The sequence below is a fragment of the Streptopelia decaocto genome (genome assembly GCF_964273445.1).
Source record: "Streptopelia decaocto genome assembly, chromosome: 23".
NCBI classification, from domain to species: Eukaryota; Metazoa; Chordata; class Aves; order Columbiformes; family Columbidae; genus Streptopelia; species Streptopelia decaocto.
Genome location: NC_138678.1, coordinates 5,563,050 through 5,588,630, shown reverse-complemented (window position 1 = coordinate 5,588,630; position 25,581 = coordinate 5,563,050). Strand labels below are relative to the sequence as shown.

General features: G+C 51.6%; 1 protein-coding gene across 20 annotated transcripts in view; it reads left to right on the top strand.

Moving 5' to 3' along the window:
* EPB41 (erythrocyte membrane protein band 4.1) overlaps window positions 1-25,581 on the top strand; it is a 72,375-nt gene that overhangs the window by 35,227 nt on the left and 11,567 nt on the right. For 8 of the 20 annotated variants that reach the window (XR_014185954.1, XM_082071500.1, XM_082071507.1 and 5 more), the window contains 15 exons: window positions 10-114; window positions 1,031-1,073; window positions 2,745-2,820; window positions 3,274-3,492; window positions 5,503-5,590; window positions 6,052-6,204; window positions 6,756-6,853; window positions 7,193-7,365; window positions 8,231-8,347; window positions 9,591-9,713; window positions 12,077-12,288; window positions 13,919-13,975; window positions 14,086-14,130; window positions 14,817-14,879; window positions 17,801-17,980. Coding sequence is in view for 19 of the 20 variants with exons in the window: in XM_082071500.1 (XP_081927626.1) it covers window positions 10-114; window positions 1,031-1,073; window positions 2,745-2,820; window positions 3,274-3,492; window positions 5,503-5,590; window positions 6,052-6,204; window positions 6,756-6,853; window positions 7,193-7,365; window positions 8,231-8,347; window positions 9,591-9,713; window positions 12,077-12,288; window positions 13,919-13,975; window positions 14,086-14,130; window positions 14,817-14,879; window positions 17,801-17,980 (1,752 nt within the window). In the remaining variant the exon portion in view is untranslated. The other 12 variants (XM_082071498.1, XM_082071494.1, XM_082071499.1 and 9 more) reach the window with 10 other exon arrangements.

Sequence of the window (25,581 nt, the reverse complement as noted above, 5' to 3'; positions counted from 1 at the left end):
TCTTTGCAGAAACACGCCAAGGGGCAGGATCTGCTGAAGAAAGTCTGCGACCACCTCAACCTCCTGGAGGAAGACTACTTCGGTCTGGCCGTATGGGACACGCCGACGTCCAGGGTAAGCGGCCGCGCGTCTGTGCCCGGGGCCGCCGGCGCCTCGAAGGATCATCCCCCGGGACGTCCTGCGTGAGCTCTTCTGAACATACCTGCTCGTGTCCTCCCCAGAAAGGACTGTGAGGGTCATCAGTTGTGAACAAATGAGTACAGGACTGTGGATTTTAGTAAAAAAAGTACAAGCTGCTGCGCTGGCACCGGCGTCATTTTTGGTGAGAGCAGTTTTGAGTGGAGGCTTTGCCCTGTGAACAAACAGTGTGACTTCATACCAAAACTCTTACTCATGGTTTCAGTTTAAGGTCTTTGTTTGGTTAGACTCAAGCAGTGTCTTATCTTTTAAACCCGTGGTTACGCTTTAACACAAGCAATTGCTCACACTGCTTTGCGAAGCTGGCCAGAAGTGTGCTGAACTGAAATCAGGGGCCCACTTTTATGTCCTTAAACCAGTTACATTGGTCCACATCCTGACTATTCCCATGCTTCACCTTCAGTAATCACTTACTATGACTGACAGACATTAATATCATCAAATTAATATCATTAATTAATTATACTATTAATTAATATAAATAAATAATTACTAATTGCAAGTGTAGATTTTTAATACACAAGCAAAGACCACCCCATCACTATTCGAGGCAGGTTTTATAGGTTAGAGAGGCAAGCGTATGAAAGACAGGATGAAACATAAGTATCGCCGTGTCCCTTGGTCAAGACGGACGAGCTCGGGGGATTCAGGGGGTTCATTCCTCCACCGGACTTCAGTTTGGAGTACAAGTTGCGGGAAATGCACCGTCTCTCCGGTTTCTGGGGCCGCGTTCATGTCAAATGTTGGCCTTTTTGCCATATTTTGGTGATCTGCACTTTTCTGCGGTGTTTCTGGAACATCTGTTAAACTGTGAATTTTTATCCTCTTACAGACGTGGCTCGATCCCGCCAAAGAGATAAAGAAGCAGGTTCACGGTGAGTAGGTGGAATGTGTTATGTGGATGTGTGTGGTTCTCCCTGCTGCCCTAAATAAGCCTGGCTTTGGGGGGCCCAGGGCCGGGGTCAGGTGAGCGTCTGGCAGGGCTCAAGCAGCCTCCGCATCCTTTCTCTTCTTAAGGATTTAGTGGTGCTCTAAATTTAGGAAAAAATGTAATTTCCTTGGGAAAGCATGATTTGAGGTGTTTGCTCTATGCAAACCGCACTGTCCTTGCCACCGTGCAGTGCTGAAGTGGGAGATCTTCCCGTTGGAGGAGGGAAAACTTAAACTTCAAAGGCGATTTGGAGAGCCCAAGCAAAACTGTGTGTTGGAGCAGGGTTGCGTGGGCTCCAGGGCTGCCTGGCTCCACGTGCTGGTGCTGCAGCGAAACGGCTCGAGGAGCATCAGGGCAGGCACCAGCTGTTCTCAAAGCTGTATTTTAAGCTCTGCTAGCACTGAATTAGTTCAAGACGAGGTCGGCGTCAAAGTTAAATACATTTTAGAGGCTTTTTTTTCCTCAGGAGCAGATCTGAGTGCCTTGAAACCGAAATACTGTTTTACGAAAGTAAAATACTGCCTGACGTCTGATTTTGTTGGGGAGCATAGAGTAAAATGTGTCATTAAATACAGATTAGGGCAAAATGCAACAACTTCTCTTTACCATGCAGGTAAAATCCAGCTTGTAAGTTTAATAAGCAACTTGCTATGGAATCTGTTCCCCTGAGATGGGTTAAATGGCAGGTTACTTCATTTTACTTGAATATATGTTGAATGTACATATGAATGTGTGTACGCCAATGTACGTCAGTTTTAAGTAACCTCTGCTCCCTAAAATGTTTTCTTGGAATAACTAGTTTTGAACTGTGTATAACGAAAATAAGCTGCCTCGTGTTTAGTGCCAGTGATGGCGTGAGAAGGGAATCCCTGAATCCCCTCCGCCCTGTTGAGATTGAGTTACAGCTCCGAGCAAGTTAAGCGCAGGGTTATCTTCTCTTTGAATTAGTGTTAAAGGAGGAGTTGTGACTATGAAAATTACTTTGAGCACTTAATGAGTTGGCCCAGACTGTTTTCTGCAGATAAATGTGATTATTTTCAATAAAGAGAGGGAGTACAAGGTTTGCAACAAGCTGTATTAAAGCATTTAGGTCTGGACTTGTGAAGCTGTTCCTGTCTCAGTGCTGCTGGGGGATGGTGGAACTCGTGCTGGGTCTGACGCGGCCACGGCGCGTTGGGCTGCTGAGAGAATGAGCACATCTGCTCCTCGCCAGGAGCCTGAAAATGGGGTCGAGTGATGGAGCGGTGCTGATTCATTAACCCGGAGCCCCTGCCTGACCCCGCTTCATGGGTCTTTTTATTTTATTTGAATCACTGAAAAAACATGTGAGCAATTTAGCCTCTTAGCAAGGAATTGAATTATTTTCCACAAGCTGTGGTTTGTTCACGTGTGTTCGTCTGACCCGCTTTGTTTTCTCCTGCTTGTATCTTGGCTTCCATAAGTGAAATAGTATTTTATACCATGTGCTCAAGCGAGCGCTATTAAAATCAGTATCACAATCCTCTGGCCGTACTCTGAAGACCAGGCTGGGTTTCCCCAGCCTTCAGTAACCGCTGACTGTCGCAAAGCTCTTCTGGCACGTTTGTTTTCCTCAGCCCCCTCTTTGTAATTGCAGGAGGCCCCTGGGACTTCACCTTCAACGTCAAGTTCTATCCGCCCGACCCCGCGCAGCTGTCGGAGGACATAACCAGGTGAGCTGCCTGGGCGAGGAAACGGCTGCAGGCCGAGGAGAGATTGTTCATGTTTGGGTTTATTCCGTCATTGGGCAAGGAGGTCAGATGTCTTGGGGGGCTGGTTGGTTCAGTGAATGTGCAGGATGCGCTCGCCCTGCAGCGAGGTCTGCCTGCATCGGGCAGTGCCGTTTACGATCCTGGCATGTGTGTGCTTGCATAGAAAAGTAAATTTTTATTGAAAACCGAGTTTTTCTGATCATATGTGTCCTCTGCTCCCTTTACAGAATGGAGGTGGCCTCACGTCCTCCTCTCCTCCACGCTCTTTACCATGGGAGCGTTAGCCCATAAATAAAGATGCGGGTCAAAGTTAGGAACAGGCATCGTGCTGCGTTCGTCAGCGGCGTGAAACGGATTCTGCGTGGTCCCTGAGTTTCTCTCTGCTCTCTGTAAACAGTATTTGGTTTTCCCCAGGTACTACTTGTGCCTGCAGCTCCGACAGGACATCCTGGCGGGGCGCCTGCCCTGCTCCTTCGCCACGCTGGCGCTGCTGGGCTCCTACACGGTCCAGTCCGAGCTGGGCGACTACGATCCCGACCTGCACGGCCCCGACTACATCGGCGAGTTTAAACTGGCCCCAAACCAGACAAAGGAGCTCGAAGAGAAGGTTGTGGAGCTCCATAAGACATACAGGTAAGGTACAGAGGCTGGAGCAGCCTGAAACAATGGAGATAATGGGGCTTTCTGGTATTCTCCGCACTTCTGTTGTAAGCTTTTGGATTCCTGCTGCACCAGTTTTTATGTTGGCAACAGAAGCTTTAGCAGTGAGGCGTGAATTTTCAGCTACTGAGAACATCAGCTATTTAAAAAATGTCTGTTGCTTTAAAGTTGTAACAAAATCTTTCTCAAAGCCGAAATTCTTACTGCGGAAAGGAAATATTATGTTTTTAGCAAGCAGATGCAAAATCTGTCAGTTGCTGTTTTTCAACAGTATAGCCATGCAAGTGAGTTTCATTTCATGTGAAGATGTAAAGTTTTCTTGTTTTAACCTTGCCCTTTGTAGTGTTTTATATGTATCTGCTTTGGGATGTATGTAAAGTTTGGGCTGCAGTCTGACCGGAGCGGATCTCGTCTCTTTGTGTGCGCTGTAGCCCACAGCACGGTTGGGGTTTTCTGCTCCCACAATACGCGAGTAACACGTGTTTCAGTGTGGAATTATTCCGGGTGAGGCAGGCGGGGTGAGGCTGCGGCTGGGCTGTCCTGCTCCTGCTTCCAGCGTGGCCGCAGGTGTCTCTTGTTCAGGTGGGGCTGGAGGACTCAACGTCCCCCTGGTACCAGATTAAAGGGTCACAGCCACTGAACCTCTTCCTCATCTTCCTTTGAGGTTCGTTTCACAGCTGCTCTGGGGGCTTGGATTGGAGAAGCTGCGTGAGAGCGGCGAGCGTTGAAGGGAAAAAAATCCCATAAACCGGTGTGTGATACCGAGACCTTCAGCCCCTGACCCGTGAACGAGTGACGAGAACAGAGCGAGGCGAGACGGGAGCGCGTGGTTCGGCAGGGAGGGCGGGTGTGTGTCCCCGGCTGCGGCCCCGTCTACAATTAGCACCTCTCTCAAGCCCACAAATCAATACCTTAAATTGATTCCCCTCCATTTGCACCCAGAGGAGAGGAAATGAGGGCAAATAACGGCCGGGGCCACTGACAAAGCGTCATGACTTGGAGTCAAAGGTTGTCAGCTGTGCTGGAAGTGGCAGATCACACTGCTGAATTATTCATGGCTTCATTAGGAGGAAACTTCAAGGTATTAGGGTGTAGTTGTATTTAACCTGTAGGAGGGAAGGAGCAATATGCACCCATTTAATTTCTGTGAACATTCGACGGTCAGAGGGTTGTCAGTGGGAAAACTCGTAAGCCACACTCCATCTTTTGCTGCTTTATTTGCACGTGTCAGATGGGGACTGCTCCTGGTGTCTCCTGGAGGATTTTCTTTATTGTCTGCCTGATCTCCTACAACTAAAACCCCTGTTTACACCACACACAAGACGTATGTGAGCGCTCAGTAAGGAAGACGTCAAAGCAGGGAACAAAATGAAGTGCAGACAGCTGAATGCTCTCCCAGCAGAGCTGTCAGAGGTTCCCCCCACACCAGGAGCTCCCGAACAAGGGCACTTCAATCAGGTTGATAATAGTTTCCATTATCGGGCTGGTTGTGTTAAGCGAAGCTGTGTCGTGTTGCCCCTCCTGCAGAACCATCTGTTCCCAGAAGAGCTCCCGTTATCTGCTCCGCGCCGGTCGCAGTCGCTGCCGGGGGGTCTCAGCTGTTCTCGCATTGGCTTTGGAGAACAGTCGCTGGGTTGTGGGGGGCAGGAGGTCTTTGGGAACAGTCCCCGTCACCCGCTGAACTGGTGGGGTTTTCTTCCACTGAATTGGTTTTTGGACCCCATACCACAGTTCCTCGCTGGATAGTTTGCTTTCTTGTCAGGGTCTGTACGGCTGTACAGAAATAAGCTGCGTCTGTTTTATGAGGGTGTCTCCAAGCACAAATCTGTGCATTCAGAGCAATTTAATAATTCTTTATCTAGGCACGAATTTGTGTTGGAAGCAAAAGAAAATCTAAAGAGTAAATGGTTTTATGAAGTCCGTTCTGTCACCTCTTAAAAGCAGCGGTTACACGAATAACGAGCCCTTTATCTCTTCCCACAGGTCCATGACTCCAGCCCAAGCGGACCTGGAGTTCCTTGAGAATGCAAAAAAGCTGTCTATGTACGGGGTCGACCTCCACCAAGCCAAGGTGAGAGTCGGCGTGCGTGCGCCTGCCTGTGCGGTTTGCGGGTTGGTTATCCTTCCCTCGCAGGAGCAGGTTCGCCTGTTTCAGGAGGCTCCTTTTGAAAGCTGTAGGAAGTAAAGCAGCTGCTGTACAAACACACGACAGAAATGCTTCACGTGCTGTTGCAAGTGTTGTAAGAGAAGTGGTTCTTCCTGGCTGCTTGTTATTTATATATGGCAGGAAGCTTTGCAAAGCTGCTGGTGCAGGGGGTCTGTGCTCTGCCCCGCGGGGAGCGCCGCTCTGCTCTGGAGCGCGGACAGGCCCGGAGCAGCCCCGGCGCAGCCGGCGTCGCGGTGGGTCCGCGGAGGGGGGCTGCGGGGAGCGAGCGGGGCGGATCGGGGGAGCCGCCGGGGAAATGGTCGTTTGGAGGACAGACCTGCAGTTTGTAGCTCTGACGCTGCTAAAGTTCTCATCCTCTTCCCCAGGACTTGGAGGGGGTGGATATCACTCTGGGAGTCTGTTCCAGTGGCCTTCTGGTTTACAAGGATAAACTGAGAATCAACCGCTTCCCTTGGCCCAAAGTCCTGAAGATTTCCTACAAACGCAGCAGCTTCTTTATTAAGATTCGGCCAGGCGAGGTATGTTCTGACTTCTTTGTGCTCACGTCTTCTTTAATTGCCTTTTGATTATCACTGACGCATGTGTTTCACTAGAACAAAGTGGGGGTAGGGAGCAAGCTTTTCTCTGATGGGCGTTTTACACTCAGACACGTGTCTGATCTCGGCTTAGCGGGCTCTGCCCGAACTTAATGCAGACTTTGCTGAAGCGATACAGCGGCGGGTGACAATTTGAACAACGTGTCGTCCAGCACCATCTCCTGGCACTGTCTGGTATTCCCAGCGTCCAGGGGAAGGCACTGGGAGGTTCTCAGCTGGAACTGGGAGAGGATCAGCTCCTTTATCGGAAACTGGGCAAGACAGAGGCTTTTGTCTCACTTAAAAAAATATGTATTTAGAGGGAGAGAGACGCCTTTTCAGTTGGGCTGCAGCGGGCACGTCGTGGAGTGAGTTCAGCTCCTCTTGCGCTAAACCAGCAGCGTGTGCTGCAGCAGAACAGGTCGATGGGCTGGGAGCTGCAATCCTGCCAGACTTATTTCTTGCTATACCTAATTAACTTACATTTTCCACAGCAAGAACAGTATGAAAGTACCATTGGATTCAAGCTGCCAAGTTACCGGGCAGCGAAGAAGCTGTGGAAAGTGTGTGTTGAGCATCACACGTTTTTCAGGTGGGTTTTCTGAACGGTAGGCTCGCCTTGGGTAACTAACGCTCTGGATTAGCTGCCAACAACGAGCACGGCTTCAGTGCTCCTTGGTGTTTCAGAAATTTGGAGTGGAGTGGTTGCAGGGACTTTGAGTGTTTGTGTTGCAAGAATTTTCTAGGCAGCTTTTTCTTCAAAAGATACATAAGACAGAGTCTTCCAGCCTGTGCAGATGTGGAGTTTATTGCTAGCATGTTGTTTTCTTAGCCATATGCAGTGAGTCCTGTAGTTTGTGTTTTAATTTCTCTTCACCTGCCCTTCCCACGCTGGCGCTGTGGTTGGCGGTGAACGCTGCGTGGTTTCCAGGCTGACCTCCCCCGAGGCCATCCCGAAGAGCAGGTTCCTGGCGCTGGGCTCCAAATTCCGCTACAGCGGCCGCACGCAGGCGCAGACGCGGCAGGCGAGCGCGCTGATCGACCGGCCCGCGCCCCAGTTCGAGCGGACGGCCAGCAAGCGAGCGTCCCGGAGCCTGGACGGAGGTGAGTGTCTCCCTGCCCCTGCGCCGCCGTCCGCGGGTGCTGCAGCGCTCCTTAGATACCACAGAAGCGTAAGAGACACGGAGATGCCTTAGGGACGTGGCGTAGTGCTGGAGCCAGTTTGGTGGCTGGACTCTGATACTGAGGGTCTCTGCCAACCAAGATGATTCTGTGATTCTAAATACCCTGCTTTAAAAAAAAAAAAGCTGAAGTTTTCACCTCCCTATAAGATCTGGATATAAAATGCAAACCGATAGCAGCAAGAACTGCCTGACAAAAAGCACGTAGGTGGGTGCTGAAGGCTCATGGCAAAGCTCTGGTTGTAAAGATACATCCTCATTTAGTCTCAACGCATTTTCCTTTAGCAAATGGGGAATTAAGCTATTGTAGGATTTGTTTGTTTAACAGAGCTTTTTAAGTGGCGTAGCTTTCCTTGAGAGAGCTTTGTTCTTGCCACAGCTGTTTGAAGCTTTTCCAGCACCGGTTGCAGCGACGCTGGTGTGCGGGCTTGTGGCACATCCATCAGGCGGGAGCAGGCTGGAGGAGCTGAGCCATGGGAGGGGGGTGCCGAAGCTTGCTCCCCTGTTTCTGGATCACGGGGCGCCTTTGCACGAGAGGATCAGGACTGAGCAGAGCCAGACGCTCGCAGTCCCGGGCGCGATGCACAGAGACGGGCGCCGGCGCTGCTGGCTGCCCCTGACCATGCCCTGTAGACCGTTATGGCCCCAGATGAGTGAACAAACCCGCTGCAGTCACGCACCCAGATAGCAGAGCCTGGAAAAGAGCAGCCTGTGAATGTAACCGCTTCTGCAGCCTTGTTTCTCGTCTGCCGTGCGGGCAGTCGTTAACGTGTGCCCCGTTTCTTCAGCTAAACGTGCGACTCAAAAAGTTGAGTTCAGAGCCATAGAGGAAGAGAAGCAGGAGGAGGTGGTGGTGGTTGAGGTTCCCGAACCAAAACCCGTGGATCAGATCCGAGAGAAGCCAGGTATAGCTGTGGTGGTGGCTACAACTCTTCTGCAGCGCCTTTCCTCTCCTTTACATGCCTGTTCCTGTAAAGTTTCACCAAACCTGGCAGCTTTCTTTTTCATTTTTCTTTTGCAAGAAGAGTTTCGCAGCCAGAGGACGGAGAGCCCGGCTCTGGGGGACTTGTTCACTTTCCACCTGGCACCTCATGCGCCTGTGGTTCTGGTGGGGGGGAGTTCGGGATGCGCTGGCGTTGGGAGCTGTCTCCTCAGTCAGTGTGGGTGCTTTTGTAGATGTGCATTAGAAAAGGGTAAAGTTTGGTCTTGAAACTTCTTGTAAAGCTTCTGAAATTCTTCACCCTGGGGCCTGCTTGCCATTTTTTAAGCCTATTCTGGGTTCTTTTGGTGGTTTGAGAAATGCCATCCATTTTGCTACATGGAGCTCATATTTCTCTTCCGATAGGTACTAGTAATAAATATTAATACTCTTAAGAGGTGTGTAGGTACAACAACATATCTGAATACTAATAAGCATATCGCAGCAGTGGTGGTGTCAAATACTTGCAGTCCTTGTCACTTACATAGCGAATGCCTGTGCTGCATTAGGGCTGAGATAATTCATGTACAGCTGCATGGTGTGCTGCTCCGCTTCCCTTCTCCCACCCTGCATTTGTTTTTGTTTTTACAATGTGGTTTCGACATCGCTGTTTTGCTGGTTTGAAACCTGGACCAAGCGTTTGTAAAGCGCCGTGACAGACTGTCCCCACCACTGTCCCGAGTCCTGGTTCGCCTGGCGGGGAGGCCCCGCTGCTGTAGAAACGAGGTGAAGCGTTAGCGTTTCAGACACCAAAGGCGGATGGCTGTACATCTTAGTTTCTAGATTTGAAGTTGACAGACAAGGTCCGTTAGTTAAAGCTGCTAGTTTTTATGTAGTTTGTATGTATTTTATCTAGAGGAGCCTGGGTGTGTTTTTCCCCAGCCAGCACCCGCGCCTCCCCGGCTCTGCGGGCAGAGCCGTTCGCGCGTCCCCTCCCGGGCAAAGCGCCTGCAAAGCTCGTTCGTGGTTCTTGTCCCCACTCATCCCTCTGGGGCCTGGCGGCGCTAGAAAGACTAACATATAAGTGCACAGTGAAAACATACTGTTAAGCTGCCTGGTTTACAGACCACATCGCTGTTCTCAGCTGCTGCTCGGAGAGGGATCTGCGCTCTGTGCTGTGGCAGCCGTCGTGTGTCCCGCTCTGTTAACACGTGCAAACCTCTTTCTAGCTGAACACCCTCTCAAAACTTTTGAAATGAAACCCATTGCAGAGGAGGAAGAGGAGGAGGAGAAAGTAGAGGTGGTTAAGGCTCCTGTTGCCGAGCCCGCGTTCCCGGAGCCGCCGCGCTCAGGTACAGCCGCGGCCTTTGCCATCGGCGCGGCTTCGGCGCCGCCCGTGCCGGGACCCGCCGCGTTGGAGTGATGCCGTGCTGTAGCACAGAGGTGTCGTCGTTTGCAGTGGTGTTAATTGCCGCTCAAATCACCCTGTGCTTTGTGCTGCGGTGACGCGAGCGCTGCCGTGGCGCCGGCGCGGCGGCTCGGCGCTGTGCCCGTGTGCGTGTGCCGTGGCCTTCCAACGCTCCTCTGCCGCTGCCGCTGCCTGTCAGCTGTGCTTCCCGAGCTGCAGGGACACCGGGGTCGTGTCTGCTGGACGGCACCTACGCTCCGCTTTTTCTCCTCAGTAGGGAGCCAACTTCTTCCTTAATTAGGGTTTTTCTTCAGAGCATCTTCACTGCCACAGACAGGTACACCCTAATCATAGTTAAAAGCAGATTTGGTCATTGCGGGAGGAGGAGATTGAAGCTGTAGAGGGAGGTGACGGAGCTGCATCTTTTTCCTTGGATGTTACGAGAAGCACCGAGGCAGCGCTGCGTGCGGGGGGATGCTCGCGGGGCGCTCCGGGCTCTCCTGCGCCGCTGCCCCTTCGCGTGCCCTGCGCCCTCCTCGTGGCGCTCGCGCTCCCCGCGGCAGCGGAGCTCCCGGCCACGGTGAGCTCCATTGCTATTTTAAATCTCATATTTTGCAGCAGTGCTTTTTCCCGTGTTTTGATCCTCATCTGTCCAAATAGCTAGAGGTGTATAACTACAATAACTCAGTTCTGGACAGCGTGGAACTCGTTGCTGAATATCAAAAGAAAAAGCTATGTTCTTGTATTACTTTTTGCATGTTTGCGTGCTCTGAAGCGCTGAGAGAAGCAGGAGGCCCCAGAGAGGGGTGGCCCTGCGGATTCACTGCTGCAGTGATCCCTTTGCTACTCAGTCTCTGAGGTGGCTTTTTGACACCTGCGTCATGTTTTTGGCCAAACGTGCTCCTGGCAATGTTGAGATAATCCCAGCCCAGGAGGAGGATGAGGAGGAATTAAAATGGTATTGAGAGAACTAGAGCCGGTTCGAGGGAACCAGGCGCCACCACAATGGCCTTGCGCACCCGGCAATTACTTAAAATTACACTTTCTTTAACATCAGATTTTCTAGTGTCTGACTAGTTGGATGGACACGAGTAACCCAGCGTGGGCTGGGGGGGTTACACAGTGCTTTAGGAATATGAGGTCATGTCAAAATTACTTCAGGTAGCGGGGTATATTTTCAGCGGAATGGCCATAAAAAACAACATCAGGAGAACTAAATAGCTTATTGTGTCTATAGTGAATTAATTTGGGCTTGAATATCTGGGAGCTGTTGGGCTTTTCAGGGGTAGGGACTGTCGGGGAAGTGAGGAATCGAAGGAGAGGAGCAGGCTGATGTGTGTCCCGGTGCTGGCTCAGGACCGCCGTCCTCCGGGAAGGTGGTTCGGCAGCGCTGCTCAGCTCCGCGCTGCGGCCCAGCCGGGGATGCTGGAGATGCCGGAGATGCTGGAGATGCTGGCTGTCTCCTGGCAGCAGGAGATGCCGGAGATGCTGGCGATGCTGGCTGTCTCCTGGCAGCAGGAGATGCCGGAGATGCTGGAGATGCTGGCTGTCTCCTGGCAGCAGGAGATGCCGGAGATGCTGGCGATGCTGGCTGTCTCCTGGCAGCAGGAGATGCCGGAGATGCTGGCGATGCTGGCTGTCTCCTGGCAGCAGGAGATGCCGGAGATGCCGGAGATGCTCGCTGTCTCCTGGCAGCAGGAGATGCCGGAGATGCCGGAGATGCTCGCTGTCTCCTGGCAGCAGGAGATGCCCATCGTGGCCCCGCCTGCCTCGAAACCCACCAGGAAGATGCTGTGAAGTTTTGTAGATCAATGCGTGTTGATTATTTGATTTATTTTTGGTCTGAATTGCTGGAAAGCCTGTGGTGCCACTGCACAAACCATCCGTTTCTGGTTGAGGAGACGCCAATGAGTGGAGAACTCAGCTCAGCTTTAAGCGTTTCTATTTTAGTGGCCATACGAGAAGGACTTTTGTGTGAGTTGTGTGTAAAGGACTCAGAAATCGATGGTGTCAAAAATAGATCTGCCTCTCTGGTGTGGCTTCTCTGCAGAGTGCAAGCTTGCTTTTGTAACCCATCTGGTGTGGGGTTTATTTTACTTTGTTTAAACCATAAGGAAAATAACCTCAACTTTCCCATACTAAACGCACAAGCCGCTTTGCTCAACATCTTGATTTCTTTTCCCTTTTGCCCCCTCCTCCTCCCTTTCATTTTAAACACCAGCGCTGTAGTTTGGGAGGACTTTGCCCGGTGCTTCAGAAACGTTACCAGCTCTGACCCTTGTCCCTGTCTCTGTCCCCCATCCTCAGCAGTGGCCGTGATCACCCCCGAGAGGAGTCCCCGTCCCACCTCCGCCCCGGCCATCGCCCAGAGCCACGCTGCAGAGCCGGGCCCAGCTAAGCCTGGCTCAAAGGACGTGGTCGCTGCCTCTAAAATAGAAAAGGAAGCAGCAAAACCCGATGTGAGACGGGAAGAAATCCCACTGGAGAAAGCCAAACCGGAGCTGGCCGACGCATCAAAGGTACATCAGACCTGAGTCTCTTTGGAGGCAGCTGGAGATTCGGTTCTAGAAACTTCCCCAGAGCATCAGCTCTGTGCCCTGTCCCTGGGCAAGGGGTTGATCCCTTGGCCAAGCATGGGATTGGGGTGAGGAACGGGGATTTGGGGCCAAAGGACATCCCAGCCTCGCCCCTTGGGGTGCAGGGCAGCGCGTTTTGGGGGCTGCGGTCAAACTAAACGCAACTTACTGATAGATGGTCAGAAAACCCGGCAAGAGTCGCACAGGAGTTGCTGAGCGCGGGGCTCGCCGTCGCCGGCCGTCTGGGCGGTTCCTGCTGCCACAGCCGGAGCTGTTCCCGCCAAACCGGTGCCGGGGATCCGGTCCGCAGCCCCGCGCCCGGTGCGGCTGTTCTTCACGGTGACGGGCTGTCCCCGTTCTGCGCACTGGGTCAGAGCTTGAGCTGCCAATGGCACTGTCTTGAGATCTTGGGGGATTATTGTTTAAATGATTTTTTAAAAAACATTATTTGAACTTTCTGCAAATGTCCGAGACCTCTGCTGATGCTGATCTGGGTGTGTTTGTTCTCCTAAGTGAAAATAATTGCGTATTACAGTAACACCTTAATGTTCTGCAAATGTATTGACAGAAACCTTGCGGTGTTGCAGCAGGGTATGCCCAGAGATACAATTCTTACATTACTCTCAGTATTCAGCTGTTCTCGGCATTACTGGAGCCACATTTCTGCTGCAGTATATCACGCAGTGGGTGTCGGATGACAAACTCCTGGGTAGATCACTACTAATTAAGATTGGGAGATGAAGATGGAGAAAAGAGAGTTGCTTTAAAAAAACGTGTGGCCTGTGTGACCTGTAATTTTAAATTAAAAAGCCGAAGAGATGGTCATGATGGCGCTTTGGAGCGCGCTGTGGCAGTCCCTGTGCCGCTGCTCCCGCGCGCCCTCCCTGGCGTCAAACCGAGAGTAAGGAAATTCCATTCATCCCGTCTCACTCACTACAGGCTTTTTCCTTAAATGCTTAAACACTTCATTTTTTTTTCTTTACATGTAGCTGTGGGAGGAAATTGTGGATTTGAACATGCCCGTTTACGCTGATCCTCCAGTGCAGCCGCGTCACTTATGTAACACCCACCGCTGCTCTCGCCTGCAGGATACTTGGCAATCCAGTTTCCCTAGAACACTTTCCGCGAAGTGTTAAGACAATCTTGGCTCTCTGCTCGTGGACAGCAAATAATTCATGGTGTTAGGTTTGATTTTATAGATAGGACTCTTCTCACTGGCCCTGTGAACGCGTAACAAATAATCCTGTTTCCCAGAAGGTCGGCGTCAGTTTGCGCATGTGGCTTTGGGGAAGGATTTCCTGGGAGATCCAACCGCCAGTGGAATTTGAAAGCACTGCCTGGCACCAAGCTCTGGTTTCAAATGCAAATAATCCTCAGGCTGGAGGAATTATTGTCCATGTGCCGCTGACTAACAGGCCCGAGAGCTGGGTGTCATTAACTCCTTCCCGAGAGCTGCATGTTGGTGTTCTGCATGCTCACCCAGCACTTCAAAACCGACTCCATGCAGCTGCGTTTTGAAACTGAATGGTCTACTAACAAGAAATGTTTTTACCCATTTATTTCTTAAATGTAGGTGAGGAAAACGCACATTGCGGTCACAGTACCCACCGTGAATGGTGACCAGCCCCAGGTTTGTGTTAATAATTCAGTTAGGTTGCTACTTTTTTTTAAGGTTAAAATGTTGGGGTTCAACACAGTTAAATGAACCAACAACTTTTTCTCTTTATCGCCGCCCCGCAGCAGCCGCCTGCAGAGAAAGAGGAGGAGCTGATAAGAATGAGGAAGGTCAGCCACTTCACGCTGTCACCAGAGAAATTTGCCATATCGCTCATGCATCCGTACCCGTTTAAAAAGACAGTGCGCCACGTTCCCCGTGTGCTTTGGGTTGCGATTTGTTTGGGGTTTTTTTAAACTACAACTATTGAATATTTTATTTCAAAACGAACAGCTGATTGCTAAAATTATGCAAGTGAATTTTTGAGAGAAACACACTTGGTTGGATTTATAAAATCTCTCTCTACTTCTCTGTAAGAAGTTTAATTGGAAACCAAAGAGAACTGTGGTGTGCATTCCAGGAAATGCAAAACAAACCAAGTATAACACTTTTTTAAATGAAGTAAGAGGGGACACATCCAGACGGGACGGGTGGTGAAGCGCAGTGAGGCGGTGCAGAGGTGACACGGGTGACGCCAGCGGAGCCGCGGGCGGTGTCGCCGGCGGTCGCAGCCCGTGCGAGTCCCCGAGGTCCCCGCGGAGGCTCCGGCGGTGCCGGCGCTGTCTCTTTAACTCCATCGCATCTCCGCTCTCCAGCGCCAGCCCCTCGGTCCGCGGGCCTGCGGCTGCTCCCCCGCTGCCCCCCACCTTACTTCACTCTTAATTTGCCAATTTGTCAATCCCGCAAGAACAACATTTTAATTTTTTGTGCCTTTTTTTTTTCCTTTTTGTTTCCCCCTTTTCTTTCATTTTCACAGAAAAGATCAAAGAGGCTAGATGGTGAAAACATTTATATCAGGCATAGCAATTTAATGTTGGAGGTTTGTATGAACTCGAAGCTTTTTTCAGTTGCGTTTGCCTAGACCTTCTGCATCTGTGCTGAACTTTTTTCCTCCTCTTTGCCTCCGCCTTTGTTTCTGCATGCTGCTGCATGGAAGTCCTCTATTTTATTACTTGTTTTACATACGCTTTTGCATGGTGACGGTAAACCCGACGACCTGCAGGCATCCTTCCTTCTGCTCTTCTGACTTTCATTCTCTCATACTTACCCAAAATATATGATTGGCAGAGCCACGCGCTCCGGTCAGCTCCGGGACCCGCCGGGGGCTCAATCACACCTTCCCCCTCGCTTGACATGTGTTATTGTTCTGGGGGAACAGTCGATGAAAATACAAAATTCGGGATAAGCTATACTGAAATTACAGTCTCCGTGGAGTTCCGGCCGTTGGCTTCGGACAGGGCGCGTTCTCCTTCGGGACACCGCGGCGATGCTGGCGGCGGCGCGGTCCTGCTCCCGGTGCTTTCTCGCCCTCCCAGCCCCATCCTGCAGCGGCACCAGGTGCCCTCGGAGGTGACGCAGGGACCCATGGCCGCGGGTGGCTTGTGAGCGGGCGAGAAGCCGTTTCACCCCCGCGCTTACAGCCGTTCTCTTCGGCTTCGGGAGCCCGTTACACTCGGTGTTCCCCCAGTAGGGTCTCAGAGCAGACCATGCCAATCATGTATTTTATTTATGTTTTTAATACACTGTGTTATGGGAGGTGTTTTGTGGCTTCTGATCCTGTGTTCCCGTGTTACGTGTTTCTCCTCAAACTTGCAGCACCAGCAGCTGGAGGGTTTCCCTGTTGGTATCTCTTGAAAGCTGAAGTGTACTAACTGCCTTCTCCCAATGCCAGTTTTAAAAGTATTGCAGCTTTTGAGTGTTTTCCAGGGTTTTTAAAATTATTATTGTATTGTTAACCGCCGCAGCTTAGCGCTCTCGTCCCCGGGGTGTCCTGGCCCTGCGGCTCGCCGGGCAGGGTTTGGTGCCGCCGGGACGCTGCAAAGACTGTGCCTTTTGTTTTCCTGCACCCAGTTCCAGCAGCTCCATCTCCCCGGCCCCAAACAGAGCGTTTCCGTTGCTTCTAGACCGCGGGTTTTCCCGTTAGCGCAGCACTTGGCTCTGGCACCCGGCCCGCTCCCTCCCCGCCGGCTCCGTGGCGGGTGCTGCAGCCCTCCCCTAGGAAAGCGCTGACCCTGCAGCCCACCCACCCCTTTAGCCCTTTTTTTCCTGTTTTTTTAAATCCGTGCATTTGGCAGATCAGATATTTTTCCAGCAGATCCTGAAGTTACTGCTTGATTTTATTGAAAGCCATTTATTGCCCCTGTGCTCGATAGCCCGCGCTCTGCGTTCTCACAAAAGGGGCGAAGCAGGAGGAGAAGCGTTCAGGCCTGAGCGAGCTCGTTCCTCCAGGTGCTTTCACGACCCCCTGTGGCTCCACGTGGCTCTGGTGGCTTGTGCTGCTCTGCAGACCCTCCTGGAGCAGCTCGGGGATGCCGGCGGTCGTGCTCTCTGCTCTAAACCAGGAGCAGCCTCAGCAGATTTACTTGTGTTCGTTTTTTTCCCCTAATCCGCAGGCACTTGCCTTGTGCTTTCATCCAGGATGGAGCCCAAACCTGTTGTTTCCCCCAAAACCGTGCCAAAAAGAGCGAATGTTGTTCGTAGAATCATTGTAGTTGGAAAAGCCCCTCAAGATCATGGAGTCCAACCATAACCCCCCCTGTCCCTGCCCCATGTCCTGAGAACCTCATCTCCATGTTCAACCCTCCAGGGCTGGTGACTCCAGCGCTGCCCTGGGCAGCCTGTTCAATGCCCCACAGCCCTTTGGGGGAGAAACTGTTCCTAATTTGCAAGCTAAGCACGCGGCGTTGGGGGCTGTACCCCGCGCAGGAGGGCGCTGTCCTGGGGGAGCTGCAGGGACGCAGATGTCAGGGGACCCTCCTTTAGGGACACGTTTGCTCTCCCATCTTCTGAAATCGATGGGCCGAGTACCAGCTAAAAGCACAAAGATAGCAACAATTTCCCAGTGATGCTTTTACTGACCTCAGTTTCCCCCTTTCTGATGGATGAGGCTTGCTGCTTTTTGGCGCTGTCCAGAAAAGCTGTTGTTTGGCTTCAGCCTATTTTATGCAAAAGCTTTTGTTTTCCACAAACTCTGGTTTGCTTGCAAAGAAAAGCTATTTTTAAACAAGTTGAAGAGAGCCGGCTTGCCTTGCAGTCTGTGCGTTTGCTGCAAACTGGCGGCACAGAGCAGAAATCTGGCTTTTGCCAGATGAGGCATTTTAGCAGGAGTTTCTTGGTTGATCCGGCATAAAGTGAATTCTCAGTTTGGCTTTAAAGGGCTGTCATCTCCGTTTCAGGAGCCTGAAACCTCCTGTGGTAGCTCCCAGAGGGATGAAACAAAAGCGAGGGGGTGTAATGGGGTATTCTGGGAGCAAAGATAATGCTTGTAGGATGCAGAAGGAATAGGTATGAAGAGAATAAATAGAGTTTGGAAAATATTTTCTTAAACGTTAAGTGCATGTACCCATGAATATTCAGGCTAGCAGAGTGAAAAGAAGGCAAACCCACCCAATTTAAAGGCATTAAAGTAAATAACCCAAACGAATATATTATTGCAATTAAAATCCCATATGGGGCAAACCCATGCGGTGACAGCTCAGCCGTCATCTCTTTGGATGTGGCTCGAGAGGAGTCGGTGGCACGTCCCGCTCCCGGAGGAGACCCCGCTCCGTGCCCATGGCAGTTTATCCCAATTAATAAATCAATCAGGAGGGAGGACGTTCCTTTGTGTGTTTGCCGTGTGAGCGCTGTCGATGGAGCCGGGGACGGCTCTGCTGAGCGCAGCTTTGCTATGCGGCAGCCTAGGCCATCGCACGGGCCGCCTCCACGGCCCTTTCCTTATCCTGCCCTTTTAACTAATAGGATCTGGATAAGACACAAGAAGAAATCAAGAAGCATCACGCCAACATCAGCGAGCTGAAGAAGAACTTCATGGAGTCCGTCCCGGAGCCTCGGCCGAGCGAATGGGACAAGCGCCTGTCCGCCCACTCCCCGTTCCGAACGCTCAGCGTCAACGGGCAGGTTCCCATGGGAGCGGACGGGGTGAGTGCCGCGGGGCGGGACGGTGCAGCCTCAGCTCCCCTTAGTCTTCAGTTATAATGAATTGTAATAATATTGACTTCTGACGCGTGTTGTGGCCTCTGAGAGAATTGAAGCTTTAGCTGCAGTATCATAAAAATGTGATTTGGTTTTTTTTTGGTAGAAAAGCACATAGGAATTCCTCACCTGGTTTCGATGCTGCTTTTCCTAGTGCTGCTGCCATCCGTGATGCTGAACTGTATTTCCCATGGCTGTTTTGGGCACTGGCTTATTCTTGGTGCCAGGGAATGCAGTCTCCAAACTGCAGATTCCTGAATGGAAGGGAATTATTACTTCAGAGATACAATTGTAGATAACAAGAAGCACTCGGTGGTGTCAGTGTTGAGGTCACTGCTCCCCGGTCAGTCCGGCGCCGTTGGGCTCGGCCGGGCAGCGCCATGTGCTCCGGAGCCCGCGGGAGAGCGCCGGCGGCTCCAGCGGGGCTGTTCCTGCTTGCTGAAAATCTTCCTCCTCGTAGGAGCGGTGTTAGTAGCCACATTCAGTTTCTCTGCTAATTTCCTTAAAAAGGTAATTTTTCAAAGAAACCAAGTTGCAGCAGCAGAGATCTGTCTGCCAGCTGGTTTCTTCTTGGACAACACACACCTTCTCTGTTTAATATTGGCCCTACCTACCTCAGCCCTGAGGCCTGTGAGTGAAACGGTAGTTGGAGCCCGTTACAGTCGGTCTCTTAAACAACAGATGTGGTTTTCGTTACAACCGAAAGCCCGCGTCCCGGCGGCAGGCGCGGTGAGGCCCGGCTCTGCCCGCCGGCCCGGCGCCGCAGGGGCGGCGTTTGATCTCCAGACGGTGCAGCCGTCATCTTGCAGGGGACGGAGGGTTATTGTGACAAGGGGTTTAATGGCCAGGTTTGCTACAGGCTGCCAGTACAGCCCATGGACGTGTGGGTGGGATGGAGCAGGGACTCTGCAGCTCCACAACTGCTCTTCAAAAGTGCCATTGCTGGTTATTCTGAAGACTTTCTTGCATGGGGACCGCCCGTGAGGTCTGGGGGGGCTGCTGTTGGCGATAACCAGGTGCTGGGGGCTTTCCACACCTGCGGCTGCAGCAGCGATGGTGTCAGCCCTGCATTTGCATTTCTGGAAATTCACTCGTAATTTTAGCCTGTCCGAAGTGGTCACATTCTGCTGCGAACGTCCAGAAATGCATCTTCACCAGGCACCTCCCGGATAGGGCATTTTCCCACACCTTTCGGGATGGTAAATCTCTTAATCATTATTTATCATTGATTACTAAAGATCACTTCATGTTTAAGGATGGTAAATCAGTTAAAGACGCAAAGCGATCCTATTTCCCTGTCCATGGCGGTGTATTTGGTAGTGCCCAAAGGATATTCTGCCAGGGGCTGCTTTTCTGCTGTTCCAAAATGTTTTATTGCAAGACAACTGAACCTTAACGCACTTTGTGTGTCCAGGTCGAGAAAGTCACTGTCCTATCTTCTGAGAGACAGGTTGGTGGGCTCGAGGTAAAGCTGATGCGCTTCTGAGCCAGACTTTGCTATGGCAATGGCACCAAGCAAAACTCAGCAGCAGCTGCTGGATAACTTTCTTTTCTTTTGGCTACGTGAAGTGGTTTCACACCTCACACGAGAGGACTTTTGCGCTGCTGCAGCTTTTGCAGCTTCCGATTTTGCTTATTTTGGTGCATGGCTGGTTCGAAAAAGCTGCATGAAAGATATAACCATGTATTTGTCGAGAAAAGTAATGCTGAAAGTTTAACTGTACCCTGTTCTGTTTATGTTGTCTTTCTTTGTTTTTTTGTTCTGTTTTGTTTTGATGACCATGTTACTCTTGCATTTTGTATTTTCTTTTGCTGCCCAGTCTCCGAGCTACTTTCTCCGCAGTTCCCAGCACTTCGGGGTGTGCAAAGAGCCAGTCCCCAAGCCCCGCGCCGACCAGCGGCGGCTGGCGCAGCTCAGGGAGCTCAGGGCCAAGTTCTTCCTCTCGTAGGCGCGCTGGGGCTCGGCCGGGCCGGCTCCACCGCCACGGCCACGGCGCCACGGCCACGGCCACGGCCACGCCTCCCAGCCCGTCCGCTCCGGCGGACGCGCCGCAGCCCTCGCGTGGTCCCCGTGCTGAGATACTCACACCTTTTTCTTCCTTTTTACGTTCTTCAGACTCCAGAAACAAAAGTGCTAAAATGCGGAGCAAAATTTCCGAAGTTCGCAGGGCTCCCGTTGCCATCCCACCCGTGTGCCGCCTGCGGTTTGTAAGATTAACAGTTTTTCACTTGTTCCAGTGGAATTTTCAAAACAATTGAAATTTTGATACTCTCGTCAGAGCTTTGAAAATAGCATTTTGTATCCGCACTGCAGTCCGGATGTTTGGCGATATTTAACACTGTTTTTTAAGGGCACTGTAGAATAGGAGGCTGTCGGAGGCCGCATTTTGTACGACACCATTTCTAGTTCTTGAGGCCTCCAGACGTTTTCCGCAGCCACCCCGGCTCCAGGCCGCTCGGGCGGGTTTTGGCGCAGGCGTTGGGGCGCAGGCGCAGTCCCCGTGACGGGAGCGGGTGCTCAGGAGCTCTGCAGAGGGTCAGGTTCTCACCCAAGGCTTGTGCCCCTCGCTCCGCTCTCCGGGGCGGTTCGTCTTTTCGTTGAGCACAAGCTGTCCCAATGCTTTGCACACCTCCAAGTGTCACTTTTGGGCACTTTCCATCTGTCATTTTTGTTCATCTCTCTCTGTCTTTCTTGATCTCCTACCACGAAAGCAGACACGGGAACGTCCTCTGTTAGTACAGGATGAAGACAAGCTAAAAAAGCAGGAAATGCCTACTGAGACAGCCTTTCCCCGGCCGGCAAGCGAAGCAACTCTGCCAAAGGTTTCTATTCCGATTCCTGAGGAGCAGAAAGCCCTCAAAAGCTGTCAGCTGTACTCTGGCCTTTTTCCCTCTCCACGCGTTCCCTTTGTGATGTCCTTTCTGCTGGTCGTAGCACTGACTGTGTGGTGGCTGCTCTTCCTCTGAGGTCAGGTTGAAACCTCCAGACCAAAGCTCCTGAGTTTCTTGGCTGTAGCTTCTGCCACATCTTCCCTGTCCTGGTCTGTGATCTCCGCGTTCCGCTGTCCCGGGAGGGCGGCGACCGTCGTGTTAAATCCGCTGCCCGTCGCTGTGTCGCTGCCGCCGGGCCCTGGCGGGTGTCATGGATTGCCAGCTCCCTTTGCACGTGTCCTAGCGCAAAAAAAACGAGTTCTCTGAACCGTGTTACTGATCGCTGGGAGAGAGTGTAAATATGTGGGAGAAAACATTTGCTTCTTCAGCCTCTGTAGGTGCCATGTAGGAATTGCTGAAGGCTTGCTTAGAAGCTTCTCGTTTCAAATGTGAGACGTTCACAAGCTGGGGAGCATTTGCTACTGAACTAAAAGAGGCTTTACAGCGATCTGCTGAATCTAATCCATAACCGCTCCTCCACGAAACTGAGATTGGCATTTAAATAAAGAGTGTTGATTATCAAGTGTTAACTTAGGGACAGAGACAGGCAGCTTTTCTTTTTCCCGGTGGGGGAAGCCTTTGGCAAAGCATCGCAGCTTTTCATGTTCTCATTTCCAAGAAAATACATAGTGTTATAGGAGAAAATATTTATTGTAAACGTGGATTAATCATTTTTCTGAACTCAGCGGTCTTGGTGCGCTTCGATGTGTTTTGTTTTAATTTGTGTCGAACTAACTGACCAGTCTGCGCAGGCTGCAGGAGCGGAGTAACCTGCCCCCAGGTGCGTCCGCGCTGTTCGCGTGTCGGCTTCACCGCGGCGGGAAACACTTCAGTGTCAAAGCCATCCATTTTTCTGACTTCCCTAACAAAACTGTGCATGCTGCCGCTTGTTTATTGCTACAAATGTGAACGTCTGGACGATGCTCGTGTTTATCCAAATTGCCCGGCTGAGCCGCGTAGGCTCCAGGAGGAGCTGCCCCGCTGGGCTGGTTTGCGAGCCGGAGGAGGGTGGAACTTTGTGTCTAAGGGGTTTCTTTTCTGTATATAGTAATTACGGGACTGAACTGAGCCAAACGCTTCTCCTTTCGATAGGAATCTGCTTTCTGTTGCGTTCTCGGGAGGATCGGTGTCGACGCGCTGCCTTCCGGGGCAGCCACCGGTGCCGCCAGCGTCGGCTGCTCCGCGGCACAGGGGAGAACGGCGCAGGCCTTTACTACAGGGACTAAAATGTGTGAATATATATAAATACATGTACTTATAACCCTTTGTAGATCTGTATCGGTGTGAACAGTGTTATTTAGGAAGCTAGCAGATAAGCTTGCTGGAAAAAGGCAGAAATATGGCACGTGCTGTCTGATCCGAAGGGCCGTGGTGTGCCACGGACCACTCGGGCCGCCTGTTGCTCTCCGTGTACCGGTTGAGGCTCTCTAAATGCTGTCTCAGAAACGTGGCTTGCTAGTGAAACTCTTCGTTTTAATCTCACGGGAATCTTTCCAATTACTCTTGTAACCCGCTCCAGTTAGTTCACCGGTTTGTGCCTTTAGGTCTTTACTTTGTGAGGATGCTGATTTTCCATCGGAGAGTGTTCTTCCCGGTTTAACACACTGCCTTTGTACACATCTTCCACTTTCAGAGCCGAGGTGCGGGAGCCGCCGGGTCGTCGCGCCGGCGGCCCGCGGCGCATCCCGCTCAGGGCGCGCCTGGAGCTCGGTGCGGGTCCTCGTCCCACCGCGGGGACAGGGCGGGTTTCAAATCCTGAAACTCACTTTCTAACTCCTCTTATGCCAATATCAGCTCTTCTGAACCTCAGATCAAACACAAAATCTTGTGGTTTTGTGGTTTGGGAGAAGGTGGGCGTCAGTATTTTGAAGCAGCAAGAGTGCCAGAGCCGATTGCTTGGAACTTGGATTCAGCTCTGAGGCCGCATTTGGTATCGGGTTCTGTTCGTGATGATCATCAGTGGTGTCCGAGGTCTGCGTTATTGTAAAATAACATCCCTTTTCCTTTTCCGTTATTTAAAGTGAACGGATAGATGAGGGGATGGTCCACATCTCCTGCTGGTGCCGCTTTGCCCTGTGGGTCAGTGGAGCGTGAGCTGAGGACCCGCCGTGGGTCAGCGTGGGGACGGAGCTGGGCTGAGAGCGGCTGTCCCCCTTGCCGTTCATGCGCTAACTAGTGACGACCGGAAAACCAGATACTCCGTGTTTGCCTCCTGTGCTGAGACGACGAGGAGAGGTGATTTCCCTGCCACGGCTCCAAAGGGCTCGTTGGCGTTTGCAGCACCGCGGTTGGGCTGGACTCGCTGTGTCTGCACCGCGGGCCCTCGGGACGGCCGTGGGCAAAGTGTCTTTCATTTCACGTGAGGGTCAGTCATTTGTCACTCTGAGAATTGTTCCACCGGTTTAGTGGGTTTTTATTTTTCCTGGTCTTGAGTTGGTGGCGCCTTTTCCAGCCTACAGGCTGATTGATGTAGGGAGCTGCTCAGAAGAATTTAGCCCAAGTTGGGGTTATGGATTCATTCAGAAACTCTTTGCTCTGTACTTGGGGTGGGCGACATCCGCTCCATGACCCTGTGACATGGGAGGACGTGATGGGGTTTCTCTTGTGTCCCTGGCCGCCTCTGTCGTGGCGCGTGAAGGCGGAGGGAAGGACGAGCTCCGGTTTGTGCCTCTTCGGGGTCTCCCAGCAGCGGCACGCGGTCGCGTTGGATCAGTTTGTGGGGACTGAAAACACTTTCTTTTTTACCTAAACTGCTCTCTTTTGGAACACTTTTTTTGGTTTTGTATTTCTTCTCAGATTTTTCTTTGTAAATATGTACATTTATCGTTAATAAATGTTACTGCAAATCAGATTCTTCTTTCCACTGCTTATTAACAAAAAAAGCTATATGTGGCCTGTGTTAACGACTCCCGTGGACTAACCCTGGGTATTGCTTTCTCAAGCCAGCAGCCACCAGATCCCAGGTTGGGTTCGCGGTGTTGGGTCTGTTGGGTTCGCGGTGTTGGGTCTGTTGGGTTCATGGTGTTGGGTCTGTTGGGTTCATGGTGTTGGGTCTGTTGGGTTCGCGGTGTTGGGTCTGTTGGGTTCATGGTGTTGGGTCTGTTGGGTTCGCGGTGTTGGGTCTGTTGGGTTCATGGTGTTGGGTCTGCTGGGTTCGCGGTGTTGGGTCTGTTGGGTTCATGGTGTTGGGTCTGCTGGGTTCGCGGTGTTGGGTCTGCTGGGTTCGCGGTGTTGGGTCTGCTGGGTTCGCGGTGTTGGGTCTGCTGGGTTCATGGTGTTGGGTCTGCTGGGTTCACGGTGTTGGGTCTGTTGGGTTCGCGGTGTTGGGTCTGTTGGGTTCACGGTGTTGGGTCTGCTGGGTTCACGGTGTTGGGTCTGCTGGGTTCGCGGTGTTGGGTCTGCTGCGGAGCGGCTGTCAGCAATGCACACTCCCTAACCGGCCAGAGTAATTTGATTGAAGATTAAATCTGGCTTGATTTAAGAAAGACTTTGTTTGCAGATGGGCAAAAAGGTTCAGCTGTGTCCCAAATGCTGAATGTGACACTAACACGTTCTCCCGCTTCACTTCTGAGACTGAATAGTAGGAAAATCCATGTGCAGAAAGTTGTCCCACGAGCCAAAGCGTCACAAGTCCTGCACAACACAACCGCGGGAGCGTCTCCTCGAACGCTGCGTTCATCTGGGGACAGAAATGCTCCTTTCTGGTTTTGTAAGTGAAGCAGCCACGTTCCTCATTAACCGCCGCCTTTCCGCCTGGAGCGCAGCGTAAGCCCTGGCTGAAGGTGCGCGAGGTTGTGTCTCGAGGCTGGATCCAGAGCCATTTTTATTTTGACTTGCAGCTTTTCTTCTGTAAGATCGTTCAGTTCTGGATAAGCTGTTTGGCTCATCCTGTGCGCTCGTGAGCGATCGCAGGGCAGCGATCTGTTCGTGCTGCTCTCCTGGGTGCCCTGGAAACACGGTGTTCGCACTTGCTGCTGCTCCAAGGGACGTTTGCAGGGCCCCAGCAGCCTTTTCTCTGCACAGGACATTGGGAATAAGAAGTGCACAGCTCCACACCCGCATCCCAGGGCACCTGGGAAGGGACCAGGGCGGATGGGGGCAGGAAACGCTTCTGGCATCATATTGCTCAGCAGCCTTATTCAAATCACTTAAGCATTGATCTGGAGGTTGTTTTATGGTGCAAAATAGTTGATGCAGATTGGAAGTGGCTGCTGTGTTGTATAATATCTTGGGATTCTAGTTCATGACAAGAAGTTAACTATTTTTAAGCTTGCAGCATGCTGTGTATTTTCTAGCCTTACTTTTAACTTGGGTCAAATTCTCTTTTATCCGTCTGTCGTCTGACTAGGCTGGTCAGGCTGTTGTGATCACATTAATGGCAATTAAAAAATCAGCCCCAAAACGCAGATCCGTAGGCCCTGGCCATCATTTTCAAATACCGAGAGTTTGTTGAACAGCTTCTAAGCTTTTAAACTTCAGTCTTTAAGTAAAGAAATCCTGTAAGGCACGGCAGGTATTGTAAAATCCGCATCTCTTGTTTTCTGCTTTATAATACTTTCTACCCAAATGCTTGCACAGCGGTGAGATTGAGCATCAACTGCTGGGACCTCGCTGGT